This window comes from Hetaerina americana, unplaced genomic scaffold (genome assembly GCF_022747635.1).
Source record: "Hetaerina americana unplaced genomic scaffold, ioHetAmer1.1.p SCAF_17, whole genome shotgun sequence".
Lineage (NCBI taxonomy): Eukaryota > Metazoa > Arthropoda > Insecta > Odonata > Calopterygidae > Hetaerina > Hetaerina americana.
This window is the reverse complement of record NW_027286730.1, coordinates 2,154,105-2,169,074: the sequence shown is the minus strand read 5'-3', so window position 1 is coordinate 2,169,074 and position 14,970 is coordinate 2,154,105. Positions and strand designations below refer to the sequence as shown.

At 41.9% G+C, this 14,970-nt stretch overlaps 1 protein-coding gene across 1 annotated transcript in view; it reads left to right on the top strand.

Annotated features, from left to right (window-relative positions):
- Positions 1–878: 878 nt before the first annotated feature.
- LOC139687152 (protein pangolin, isoforms A/H/I/S-like) overlaps positions 879–14,970 on the top strand; it is a 91,794-nt gene continuing 77,702 nt past the window's right edge. The window contains exon 1 of the mRNA XM_071584285.1: positions 879–1,883. Within this exon, the coding sequence (XP_071440386.1) occupies positions 1,734–1,883 (150 nt within the window). The 5' untranslated portion in view covers positions 879–1,733. The remainder of the gene's footprint in view (positions 1,884–14,970) is intronic.

Genomic DNA, 14,970 nt, shown 5'->3' with positions numbered 1-14,970 from the left:
TCGCAACGAGAATAAAAAATAAGTCTGGAAAGGGTTTTGTGGGCGGGGTTGAGTTTTTAGAGCAAGAGTGAGACGAAGAATCAGTGCCGTCGGAAAAGGATTGAAAATAGCGCAGGGTCGGGCGTCGTATTCCGGTGGGGGTGGGGCGAGGACTGGACAGGACGAATGTGGCCCCCCCTCACCTCCTGACTCGTCCCAAAACATTTCGCGGCGTCAATCGCCCGTCAACCTCTCGTTCGTTGCCGCACTCGTCGATTCCCCGTCCCCGCCGCGTGCGTCCGAGGAGGAGACATCCCGCCGAAAGAGACAAGAAACAAAAGAAGAGGGAGGAGGCTTCGCATTCCACTCGACGGAATCATTCACCGGCGAGGCCCCTCTCCCACGTCAGCCCCGGAGAAGGAAAGGAACTTGGTAGATAAGGCATAAGATAGTCATCACATTAGAACAGCATCGCCTCGGTGAAGACGTTGGTGCACACGCTTCGTACACTGAGACACAACATTCCTGGCTCACTGGAAAGCGAAGCTAGGAAGGGAGAGGGGGAATACGAGCGCCCAACTCGCTCAAAAGTTTTGTTTGGTGAGTCGTCGTCTTGTGGGCATATCGGACCTACTTGCCCTCTTGTGGTTCTCTGCCCCATCCCCTTCCCATACAAACTCTCCCTCCTTCCCCCCACCTCCACGGAACCCAGGTCGCCATAGCTCCGAGGCCACCCCCGCGGGTGGTGGTGCCGGTGGGTTCTTGGTGCACCGGATTCCTTTGGAAGCTCCTTGCTCCCTTGACCAAGACAGGAGGGAGGCAGCGGGGGGGCTCCGAGTGAAAGGAGGGAGAGAGAGAGAGGGGGGGCGAAGGAGCTAGAGAGAAGAGGTGAAGGGAAGTGAGAGGGGTAAAGCGTGCTGTGACGGGATCACGAGGTAGTAGTGCCTGACGCACGGTCAGCCGGTAAACCGAAGTCCTGTGTCCACCAAATGTGAAGGATTCGCTAGAAAGTGCCAGTGCTCAGAAGTTCAGACCCAAGAAAGAAATAGCAGCCGCACCGTTGAAAAAATACCTTCCCGACGCCTCTAGAGTTAGGGATCGACGAGCATTTATCTCTCCTCCCTCAACGCCCACTTGTGCTTCGCTTTGGTGTGTTCACCCAAAAAAATAGGAGGAAGGGAGGGAAGTTGTGCGAGGTTTTTTTTAATTTTTTAAGTTGTTTTATTAAAATAAATTTCTGTTATTAAAACGAGTGATCAATGCACCGTGAAGAATAAACGCGGGAGAGAAAATCCACATCCCATCCCCAGCAAGAGCGGCACAAGGCCCGAGTTTTCTTTCTTTCACGAGTGCATGTTTGTTGTGTTGCGTTGAAGCGGCAGAAGATAGAGAAAGGAGAATCGAGGATCCCTCTCCAAAGCAAGTGTTTTGTTTTCTTTTCTAGTTTTTATTATTGTTTCTGTTTTTCGTTTCTTCGATCATTATTTCCGGGGGTGAAGTAGCAGACGAAGAAAGGAAAAAGGGGGGGCAAGAAGTGACGTGAAGGGGGTTGTTTTGTCCTTGTCCGTAGGGAGTCATTTGGGAAGGACATTGGGGAGTGATGCCTTCCCGTGATCATGTTGTTTGTGCTGTGAATTCGTCGTTTCGGGTGCGTCCGCGCCTCTCTCGAAAAGGACGGGCCGAAGATTAAAAGAAGAAATTAATCCTCCTGCACTATCCGCAATCACATAACAAAATACAGCAACGACTACGTGATGCCTCACGTCAGCAGCGGGGGCGGGGGGGATGACCTCGGTAGCACGGACGAAGTTAAGGTCTTCAAGGATGAGGGCGAAGACGAGAAGAGGTCCTCTGAGAATCTCACCGAGGAGAAGAGTAGTCTCATCGACCTCACCGAATCGGAGGTAAGTTGATTACGAATATAATGATAAGAGCGGAGGCACAAGTGGTGCCCGCGCCTCGCATGAGCCCGAGTCGTCCGAGACTTGTCGCCGGCGTGTTGCCATGCCGACTGCCAATGTCGCAAGCGTTGCATTTACATTTCCCTTTGGCTAGTGCACCTGCGTGCCAACCAACTGTCTCGGGTGACGAGTGGTGTTGATCTTTAGGTTTTCAATGGTATGTCATGTGTTACTGTCTCCCTGTCCTGTAGTCCACATTAGGCCGATAAAATGTGAGCTTTACATGTGACCAAGGCTAAATTAAGCCACTGCCGCATGGCCGAAGTAATACATTATTCTCAGATGAACATTCGTACCTTTATAATTATGGGTAGTCTTCTAATTAAGGGTGGGCCTTGGACAGTCTCCTATAGTATTGAGAAACGTAGTAGACTTATTAAGCTACTGCACTCGTATAAAAACCAGGAAAATTTCCTGGGAACGAATTGCAAATCTACCGGAAAATGGGTTTCTGAAATCCTAGGCGGGCTATGGAGAATTGCACGTTTGGTCTTGAAGTTAAGCTGACGCAAATTTGCAGCAGCGTTTGATTGGTAGTAGAATTAATTTAAACTTAACTTCTTGGAGAGCACGCCGTGGCGATTATAACACGATAAATTGTGCTATCCAGCTACAGATGCACATGCGTCAACAACCAAACGGCGCTGGTAATTGTTTTTGCCCTTAAATCCAAAAGATACACCCTTTCCCGATGGAATGTGGTCGTCTTTCTGTTTGAATCCTCCCATGTTTCTCGAGAATATATTCTTTATTTAATTCTTTTTCGTAATTTAAATGAGAGCAGATTGAATTCCAGAAACGTTTTTAATTAGGTCTGCTGAAAGAAAAAGCATGGCTTTAGCTTTTAGTACGGTTGTCGCGGTGTTGGACCGCGGCGGCCGGCGTTCATCCACCAGGCGCCGGCCCAATGAAAGCTGCTGGGAAAACGATTAATTTTCACGAATCAAGTCTTGTCTTGCCCTCATTTTTTTTAACTGCCTATGATCTTGTCTTCTTTTTACTGTTTGAAATCCGAAAATATTGTGTCCACTCCAAATATTTAGGCACCCTAAATCTGGCCTCACCGGTCCCGATATCCATGCATCATTTGCTGGTTGGAAAATCTCTGTACTTAGCGTAAATCTCTTCCCTAAACATTCTTTTAGGACATTCGTTTATTTCCTTGGTATCAATGTTGTATTCAAATTTTGCACGAATCACAATCCGTCATATACTCCCGCCCACCGTTTGGTTCTTATTGTCTTGGAATACTCGCGTTACTTTCAAGTACTTGATATCTAGTGTTAGTTAAAATATACTGTACCATGAGGAGCAATAAACTTAATAATTGTTTTCTAAATTTTTACAACGATAATAAGGGTTTTTTATGTTAATATTTACATGGTCGGGCATTTGGGTAAAGAAATTGTATTTTAGCAATCAGCGCCCACGGATTGCTTTTGACATAAATAAAGGGTTTTGACAGGCAATAATTTAGACAATATTCTCCGCCAATGATATTACTTTTTGCGCATTTCGACTCGCCGTCCCTTTGGCAAAACAATCTATCCTCATCCCTTATATTTTTCACTCCCTGCCACACACATTGGTGGATCGCGGGGAATTGTGTTGAATTATATAACTTACATGAACGAAGCCTTAAAGTTTCATTGATAAAGGACTATGTAGTTCTATGATAGAAGAAATAACCATTGACGATTGGTACATAAGCACTCTTCTTGGCGAAACTGTGGTTTAATTTGTGTTTTTTACATTACCGACAATGTAAATCCTTTTATTGTCTCTCCTCGAATATTAGTGCAAGGACGACGCACGGCATGCTAGGTCAGTCCAAACAGAAATATAGGCATTTATTTAATCTTCGACGTGATGGATCACAATACAATATCATAGAAATATTTTAATATTATTAAGAGAAATTTGGCGTAATCATTTGTATTTTTTTTGTTTTCCGGAAAATTATCAATTATATCCATAGTATATTCGATGATAAGTATCTATCAATTTATCGTACGGTTTGCGCATAGCTTATTTTTTGTCGCCTCAGAGGAGCGTTAGATTTTCTAAATTTAAATACTATTGCCACTGACCTCCCTCCCCTCCATAATGTTCAGCTACTCGATATCACTGGCGAGCGATAAGACATCCTGCGCCATCCATCTCTCGATTCCTCTCTACTCTTGGCACTACCGTATTCTTCACCGAACGTAGCACTTCCCGGTCTGCCGGGAGTTGAGGGCGGAGTCTCCGTATCGGTGCGTCGACCGGCGAACGGCATGATCTCAACCGTCTTGCCCCCCTCGTTCCTTTTGACCATAGTAGCGGCAGCTACCGAATTAGTTAAAATCTACGAATAGCTGTGTGAAGAGTAATCCTTTTATTCATAGCAGTTGAACCACGAAAAGTGAAGAGTCAGGCGTGATGTTGTGGAATCGAGACATAATGAAAACTTCGTTGCAATTTTCCACAGTTAAAACTTTATTGCCGACCATGGTTTCGATACACTGTATCATCATCAGGTGAGATCAGACCTGATGATGATACAGTGTATCGAAACCATGGTCGGCAATAAATTTTTAACTGTGGAAAATTGCAACGAAGTTTCCATCATGCAGTTGAACCAATTTGGCTTGTGAACGTCTCGCACCTTTGATATGGCTTGCTTATTGCTATCATTGGCTCTTTTGATATTTCGTAAAATACTCTGGGAAGCGCGAATAAGTAAAAAAATAACCTAACTTTATAATCGTAAGGTTCATGTGGTGTAAACGCATTTCTAAGGAATTATCGGATTTTGATTGTATTCAAAAGGCGTGGTTCGCTATCGAATGAAACGCATCAGTTGCTGATAATATTACACATAATCCTACTCGTATGAATCTTGTCTTGACGGCATTAATTTTTCTCTTTCTGGTTTTCTATACTGTGTGCAATAATTAATTTGGAATGAACTCTGGCGTATTCTAAGACGGGGTTTTCAACTATTTATAATCATATAATATGATATTTGAATGTAAAATGGCGCGTTAGATTCGATAGCAGAGTTTAAATTGATAAGTTTTATGGAATAGATAAGTAAACCATTAGTTATAAGTAAATTTAATTGCCAAGTCAAAAATTATCACGCTCAGACAAAATCCTATTTTCACTGCCTTTCCTCTGAGCATCATTTCATTAACTGATATTTGCGCCGCCAATAATAGTTTAAAATGTAGAAACAAAGACCATCTATGTAGTTACTGTATTTTGCATTTCTCAAATGTTTGGCGGGGGGTAATGTTTGAGATAGTGTACATTCCATTGTTCAGTCAGTGAAAACTCATGTAGGCCGTAAAATGCGAACCAATATTGCTTAATTGACGATTTGCGGATTTAAATTAAATTACCAGCGTTGAATAATTTTTCAGACAACCATGCGGCAAATAGTGCCAGCTAGTTTCTTTGCAGTTTTATTTCTATGTTAGGTGTTGTCATAGTGCAGGGTACCTGCCACGTAAAAATATGAAAAGGTATTGAAAAAAAGCCTTATAAGTTTCCTGTTCTTTTAATGTATTCTCCCGGATAAGATTGCTCTTTTACTGACTCTAGCCACATATACTTATTCCATAATTAACTGATTCACCCTCATGATCTGTTTTGGTATTTCTATTGCGGGATTAAAATTTTATTTCCGGTTCACTTCGGAAAAATCATAGTTTTACGGGGAATGGGGACTTATTAATATATCGCAGTTACGGATCTCGCCTTTTAAATCTTGTACCCATCATATACCTACAAACTCAACAGATGGATCGAATTTCATCCTAGCCGAACTGATGACCCGTTACGGAAACTCATTTCGAAAGTACGTTTTCGAATGGGATATAAAAATTTTTGCTTCATATTTCAATTTCCTATGTCAGATGTCTACCCCCGGTTTTTTCCATTGGAAGGAACATCTTACTGGGAACATCTTTTCGAGAGAGTTTGAGCATGCTTGATTTTGAACTCCTTACTTTTATTTCATTAATTAAGTTCACCGTGCATTTACCTAGGGCCTTTGCTAATGCATATTAAATAAGAATTTGCCATTTATTGAAAATAACAAATATTCAGTTCTTCACTCGGATGTCCTTTTTTACTCATAGGTCTACATCTCCGCGATGATTTGTAGAAATGCCAAAAAGTAGATTTAACGGATATGAAGGTCCCCATACTCAGGGTACACAATTTATGTATAGCCGCATGGTGTAAGGAAAGTCAAACTTATTTCCCTTATTTCCCAAACTTATAAAGTCTCTCCTGTAGAAGTTGCTTCATGGGTACCACTTAATTGCCTAGTCCCTAGTCACAAGTTCCTTGATTCAACTGGGGAACGCGGGATTGCGATACCGACTTCGGCCAGACTTTGCACATGGCCGATATCAATTTACTGCCAACGGCCATCGAAATACCCATTGAATGTTCTTGAGTTTCTATTTAAAAAATCATTTTCATCATTATGGGTTCACGTATTGTACAGTTTTTCTATATTTTGTCGCATTTAGATTATGATTTTGTGAAAGAACCACATAAATACGCCAAGACATTAAAAATTATCAGTAGAATAACTGAGCTACATTTGTGAAATTCCTTATCTCAAGTATAAAGTTTTTTACATCATGAGATAATTGCTTAAGGGCTATTTATTTAATTTGATCGGGATTATTCGTTTTAATTTAAATCTTTTTCTTGTATTAATTTTATTCTTTAGTATTGCGTTTAGGAATATTTATTTATTTTTCATGCTGAAATAATGATTTGAAAAACACTTTTCACTCCATATCTTTCAATGATTTTTAGAAAAATTATCATATTACTCGAAGAACATGTTGACAAACCATTGTTTTCTGCGAAAAGGAGTGGACCGTAAAATGGAATGATCACAGTGTATGATGTAGTTATGATGAATCCTTGACTAATTTTATTGAATATATGTATGCTCTTTCAAAGGAAAGCAATTCAAATTTTTCAACGGGTCTAATTAAATATATATGAATTCATTTTAAAGGAGAAGGTGTACTGATTAGAAAACTGTGCTCGAAAAGTCAGTTTCATCATTGACTGCCATTACAGCCAACGCGCGTTGTTCGCGTTGTGTCAACTTCCCACCCCTGATGAAGGTAAATTGTGTGATTGATGGATATAAACATCAGATCCGTCTTGATTCGCGTATTATTTACGGCAATATGTAATTTCAGGCTAACCTTTTTAGTGTCCATATCGAATTGGTAATCGCTCAACGGAAAAACCCTCAATGCCTCCTTTTATAGGATTCCACTTATATTTTTAAATTTTCCAAAAATGGTATGTGCTCGATTAACCATCCTTAGCTAATTGTGAATTTATGTTTCCACCCTTTTACGATGTTTGCCGTTTCATCTCCTAGTATATCGTCATGTCAATAGAGCGTGCCATGAAACTTTTTTTATGTCAGCCATGTCATCATCAGCCACTCTGCAGTGGGTTTATTCTCCTTTGCCACCATGTCGTCAATAGCACGTCAATTTATTTTATTAACCCCGCTCATCATTCTTTATTCTATTTAAACTCTGACGTAAATTAGCGAACATAGTTGCCATATTGGGTTGTATCTTGAGCCGGAGCCGATTATCTATGATGTCCAGACGCCTAACAGTCCACCCAGATGTGCCCACAGAGTCCCGTAGGTAGCTCAAGTAATGGAATTTGGCACTTTTTCCGGTCGTAACAATATTTGGAGAGAACGGGAGATTGAAATCAGTGACCTTTCAAATAATATATTTGAATCCTCAAATTAGGAATAGCGAGCCCACAGCCGTAGGGCTAAGTGACAAGATGACAGTGGCGATCCTGATTGACGGCTCCCGGTTTAAATTGCCGCTGTCCTCGTGTAAACTTTTACGTGACTTTCACGTATCATGGCCTGGAATAAATTTAGGGTCACTTGAATTGGCACCTCCTGCGTGGTTCCTACGAAAGGGAGATACCCTATTGCGCCTGGAATCTCTTGCATAAATTCACAGCACACGGCTGATTTCAAAAGGGTGCACCTGTGACCGTCCTGCCCGTTGGCTTACTTCCTACCATTCACTCGTCCATCTCCGGGCGGTAGAAAAACCATCGCGTCGGCTCCGCTGTAAAACCTCCATCCCATCATTCCCGGGAACCTAAGGTCACGGGAGGGGAAGAGATGTTAGGATGGCAAGAGGAAAGACCAACTCCTTCTCCCGTCTAGCCGTCGCGAAGCATGTATTCCATCAGGGCACGCACACGCTACGTTGTGTATACGTCTCCCGTCCAGCCCCCGGCTGCGTTGTTTGTGTTCACTGATGGGGGTGGGGGGCAGGGCCGGAGGGGGTTGAAAGGAGTGAAAAAAACGGGGAAAATTAATGACCTCCTGGGACAGGGAGAATTTAAGCAGTCGATTTTTCGGCGCCCACCCTCCAACCAACCCCCACTTCCTCCCTCGCTTGGAATCGGGGGTTGGTTGGAGTGGGAGGGAGTGTTTTCGTTATGTTTCCATTTCGTTATTCGCGTCCGACGTTTATTTTCTATCCCGATGATGATTTGCGGAAGCCTCAAAGGTTTGTCTTCTCTCCCACCCCCTCCCTCGACTCCCCCCCCCCCCCCCGCTTATCTGTGCCAACCCCCTCTCCCTCCGTCTTGATTAGATTTGGATTTTCCAAATTCCAGTGCTGCTCGGTGGCGCGTGTTGCTAGAGCCATGCCGATGGCTTCTGCGGTCGAGATTTTAATCGCCGGATGCGCGCCGCGTTCGGGTGCACGCCGCCGCGAGCCGTTTGCTACCCGCCCGCCTCCGTCCGCTCTCGGCTCCCCCCCCACTTTCCTACCAGCCCAAAGCCCGGCTCTCCCTTCCCATCTCTATTCTCCTCCCCTCGGTCCCGTCCAATTCAAACGAATCACGCGGCATTTGAATATATTTGGCCCATGTTGTTTTTCTGCTTCAGCGTGCCCTCTTCCAGTGTTCGTCAGATGTCGCTATGGCTGGGGTTGTTTCGCGGCATACCTGATTTCCCACCGTTATTGCTCGGCATCCACGTGTACAGTGGGAGTCGAACTCGTGTGACTCCTCATCATGAGGATGCCTAAGGCCGCCAATTCGGGGAAATTAGGTTTAGTTTTGACAATTCTTTGAGTACTTCTCTCCTATTCAAATTTATACTGGGCGATAAGGTGATAGGAGTTTTTTTTAATTCAGTATTTTAGTTCCTGCGTTTTATGGAAGATGGCGCTACAGAAAAAATAAAGACTCTCATACAATATGGTCCTTGGTCGTATTGAAATAATTTGGGCAAACATTTTTCGTACCAAAATCAAATACTTAGGAAAATAAAAATACTAGAGTGGCCACCTATGTAGGAATATCATAATGTCATATTGACCTACTACTTATTTCAATGAGATTAATTCATTTTTAACCGGCCATAGCTGCCAATTTTCCATAACACACGATGAACAGATCTGTGAGGAGAAAGCTTTCCATACTGAAATACTTCTAAGGGTGATTTAATTATAATTCAGTTTATAATGGGATGTCCTAATGAAGAAATATCCAACTTGCATCCAAATTTTCATCCCCCTAGAAACAAGCGCCTTTGTAAGAGTAACAAACACCTCCCAACAATTTCCAACTTGCCTTGATTAAGCTCTTAAACTTCCGCTCTAAGTGTATACATTTTCGTTGCTACATTAATTCCAATGTTTTAATTTAGCTTGAAGAACCTTAGCTCCACCCTGTGGATGGCATAGCCTTGGAATGGGCACGCTGAACAACAATTAATAATCAGCTAATCAATTGTTGCAAAAGAGGAAAAGTGTAATTCAATATCATGTCTACTTCATCACTACAGCTATCAGTAGTAAAAAGACTTGGCGGTTTGACAGATTATATATATATTGGCACATCCTCTCCGCTCTTCCCCGAGAACGCCATTCTGAAGACGACAGCCGTGCTGTCGAAACGTAAAATAACAAATTGTGAGTGTCCTTCCTTTGTGTCTCTATATTCTAAAAATCTACATCTGTGTTTTTATATATTTGTGCGTCGTCGAAGAGCGTTCCATTTCGAAGATATTATATATATATATATATATATATATATATATATATATATATATATATATATATATATATATATATATATATATACACATATAATTAGATGCGCGAAGTTTTTTCTGCGTCTAACATACTCTATGCATCCTATAGCCTGCTGCCAACGGGAAACACAAGTACTATAACAGTCGGAAACGTCCAATTTGCCAAGAAACTAATATAGCAACCGTCCACAAAAGGTATTCTTTTTTAATTCCACTATTATTATTCGTATTTCATTGAAGAGAGATGTGCATTCCATGATAGGTCTTCGTAGATATATCTGAATTTTATCAACTAACTGCACTGACTTACGTGAAAGGGACGTGAGTGAATTGCACATCTTTTGGTTAAGGCTCGGCTCGCCAAGATAGACAGCGCAACAGCGATACGCTGAAAGAGAATTGTGACGTAATGCGAATCGGTCCGCCTCCTCCAAAAAGTTTACGCGCTTCGATATTTCGCCGCCTCTAACTCTGAAACTAGGTGACAGATAAAAGAACGGTAAAAAACGAGCCTTTTAATATTCTAATTATGTCAAGTGACAATTAAGTAAAATTGAAAAGCGGATATATTATTACTAAATCCCCATTCTAGTAACTACGCTGCCAAAGAATCTACATCTACATAATACCCCGCAAGCCGCCGCAAGGGCGTGTGGCGGGGGGTGATAGGTCACCAACCGTAAAAAGGAACATTACCACATGCAAAACAATAACATGGAAAATTACACCCACAGCAGCTCACAAACTCATGCAAAAATCCCTTCATCCAACACTCATGAAAACACATTTACCGCAAACCAATAAAAAAACTGCACCCCAGGATGCAGGACGAAAGCCATCCAACAACACGCAAGCCAGGACATAACAGGCAAGAATGTGAAACACCACTACCACATGAACATGCACCACAAAACACTCTACTAAGAATGCGGGATTAAATCCCATGGATTTTAGTTATTTTGTAATAAGACTACCATCTGGATTGGCTGTTTTCCTAAACATGTCAGTAAGTTGTCTCTTGACTTATTACCACGAATAAAATGTTAAAATCCGCAATCCGTGGTGTTTCTCAATTATGCTTGGATTTCGAGGATTATATTCGGCAGGTTGAACACAAAGAGGGATATGACTCCGTTGACGTGAAATTTCGTGAACTTTCTTTTTCCCCCTTTTTATTTTGGGTGCATAATGCTTTTCGAGCCAGAATTACAAGATATAGAGAAATTCAACCATCTAAGGGAAGGACCTAAGAATAGAAATGAATAGATGGGTGAAATGCACGAAAAGGCTGCCGCAATACCGGTGAAGAGTTACCCGCTATTAAGCGGAATAGGCATCGTTTTTAAGTAAGCGAAGGTAACTACGTTCCGTCTACCGTCTTCCAGCTGAGGGAGACTCCTAAGGGGACTCATCATGAGTTCTTAGAGCTAGGATATCTCATGGGAAATATGGGAGGGCCATTTAAGTCTTCCTGAGCAGAGAGACAGCCATTTACGTGGGCTCAAGCATACCGTAGCGGTAAAATTGTAAAATTTGTTGTATTAATATTATGATAAGTATAAAAACCAGTATTACAAAGATTTTACATGGCTATGAAGGAGGTAGTGAAAGATTTAAAAGAGAATCAAAATTGGTTAATTGTGGGAGAGAAACGTTTTTGTCTCTATGTCTCTCCGTTAATGCGAGTCAGAGCAATGAAAATGATGCGGTAATGCAGAAAATTGGCGAGCATCGAATGGACGGATGTATCTACTGATGAAGGATGTATCTACATCTACATAGTAACTCGCAAACTGCCGCAAGGGCGTGAGTCGGGAGGTGTTAGGTCACCACCCGTAATTAAGAATAAAATCGCATGCAAAACCCAAAAATCCATGCCAATCTAAATACAAAAAATTGTATATACTCATGCAAAAAATATCAATTACAATAGCCGAGAGAAGTCCGGTGCAAAAATTACTAAACGAAATGGATGGGCTAGAAGGACTTATTTTAAGGCACTATTTTAAATTGAAAAATGTCACGGAAGGTAATGTGAATACGAAAGAATACAGATGAAGATCCAGGATGTGTGATAGTGCCTGCATTGGTGATAGAACCAGGTGGAATAATAAAAGGAAGCGAAAGGAGGCAATAGGGACGCAAAAATATGAACAATTGGAAATATAACGGATAGGACATTCGAGTGAGGAGCTATGCCAAGGCGATACTTAGATTGATGACTTCTGAAGATAATGAACCCGATGATGACGAAGCTGAAATGTGGCATAATGCGTTCAATTTTATGAATATGACGCTTTACCTTTCAAGCAACCAGTGAATTTTAATGCTACTGGCTCGCGCGTTTAAAATACCACATTTCACAATCAATTAACTTGATGTGGGAGACAAACGGACAACAATGAATGAGAATGACGTCACCGGTTGGAATGAAAGCAGCTTGCTGTGATAATACGCCGGGTCGAGTTATCCACGTGGTTTCAAAGCTCATTCACGTGCGAGAGTATTCTCTGACATTCGCTTTGAGAATTTTAAAAAGAATTACCTCTTTATCTCACTCCTTCCTGCTTCGAAATTGCTGTCGCGATATTGACTTTGTTTGAGGCGGAAATAGCCTCTCTCATTTGAACTTTAATATGGACTGCGCGACCAGAAGAAGAGTTAGTAACTTCAAGCTTTAGAGGCGTTCGTTTTTAATTGTTTTTCGGTCACTGGTCAACTGTCTCCCATCTAATGTAGAACAAAATTGTTTATACAGTGTGTATGTTTGGGTACGTAGCTCTCGCTATCATTGACTTGGCCAACTTTTTAAGTTTTTTCCTTTTATCAGTCTCGTCGTCCTTGGAGAGTTGGAACATTGAGAATTGTGGGCTTTTATAGAGAACTTTGAAACTTAAATGCTCTACTGCATGTACTGTTGTTTTATTACCCAATTGCATCGATTGAATTAGGAACTCAATCAGCGCGTATTACCGAAGTAATTTGCAGAGTAAATCTTGAATGGGAGTTACGAACAAGTATGTTTCTCATTCATTTAGTAATAGAACATTTTATAATTTTTTATTGAACCACTCAATGAATATGAAAAATAGTTTTCCCTTTCATATTGGCGTCACTAAGCCAAAGTCGTTTCTACTCACTGTATTGTAAATTTGGAAGTTTGTGAATTGAGAAATAAGAAATGTAAAATTTCTCTTAAGTGAGTCACAGTGAAAGGAGAAGTTCTGCTGCATTATCATGATTATTTTAATTATAACTTCAATTGCTTAATTTAATCGTACTCTTTTCGTCTTCATCTATCCAAATTTGTCTGCATACGGGAGGGATACATTTAGAAATGAGAATTCTATTACTTCTACGCATGCCAGTGCATGGAAGTAATAAATTGCTTTCTCTTTCGGCCTCGGTTTTTTTCTAGCTTTACTACCATTGTTGCGTCTTCTCGGAAGGTTTCGTACCTGCTAAACTCTTGTCAGTTGTTTCTGTCCTGGCCGCCAAAATCGTCTATCAGCAATTGATTTTCATTGCAAAAGTAATTCACCAATATCTTAGCTTTTTCTTCTCGATCAATTCTTGTGGGCATTTTAACACATCTGCTTCCTAACGTCTTTCTCTTACCATTAACCCATGCTCTGTCTAGCTTTGTCCATTATATCTACGTGTGAGTCGTAAGGTCTGTTGAACATTTTCGATTGCCGTAGCTTTTTTTTCCGTACAGATCCGCGTGCGATACCTTATTTAGCTGATGGATTCGCGCGAAACGTGACTGCTCCAAAAAAGTATTCATTTCCACGTCAAGAAATTTTCCAGTCTGCGCAATCCCTTCGACAGGACCTGTACCCGAGTCTAGATTTTTGAGCGTTGCCCCGTTTGAGCGTTTACAGGCGTGAAATTTCAGTGGAAGGCGTGGAGGATAAGCCCGTCACTGTCTCTTTCTCTTGACTCCGATAACTTCCCACATCGTTTGCTTTTTCGGCGTGGCCGGGTAACGGCTGCGGACTCGACTCGGTGCATCACTCCCTCTTTCTCTCCACCCTCACCCATTCCCTCTCTTCCTCGGTAGGTGCCTGTTTAGTTTTTCCGCTTCATCCCGCGGGAATGGGTCATGATGAAAAAAAGGAGTTGGTCCTAGTTATTCCCTGCCCCCCCCCCTTTATTTCTCGGTCGACCCCTCCACAAGGACTCAAATCCATCCCCACCACGTCGGCATCCTTGAATGGCCTTGTTTGTTACATCTTGCTCCATAGTTCCCCGCCTCGCGACCATCTTCCGAATTGAGTTCGGCTTTTTTCCCCCCCAACGCGTGCTCGACGAATGAATGAAGGCCCTTGTTGAAAACGCAAGTGTGTTGCTACGCATGCGATATCCCATGTATGCCCGTCTACAGTTCGCGCGTTGATGAATCTTGGTTCTCTGTTGAAGCACAAGGTGGCACTCGTAAAGGAAAACACTCTTGAGCAGAGGACTGCTGAAAAACATTTCGAATATCTGGTCGTGATCTTTGTTTTGGCTAATGAGACATTCACTTCCTTATTACTGTGATGTATACAGTCAGCTAAATTCGAGCCATTTTAGCAACAATCTTTACCAAACTATGCAGTGGAGCATGCACGTGTTTGTTAGAATGATGGTGTTTCTGTGGGTGTATTATAACAATCATCCGTCCTGGAAAATGGAGGGAGACTAAACAGATAATCGTGCGGTAACGGGGTAGGAATTTCGCGGTATTTTTGTTTCCATTAAGAGTCAAATTCAGGAAGTGGGATGGGAGGATGGTGGACAGAGTAGTATGAGCATTAAAAGAAAAATTGTGTTGGATAAGGAAACGTTTACGAAAAGGCGGGAGTTGTTGACAGGCGTTGGTAACATGTAGCGTAGTTTTGTATGGCTCGGAAACTTGGTCGTTTAGGA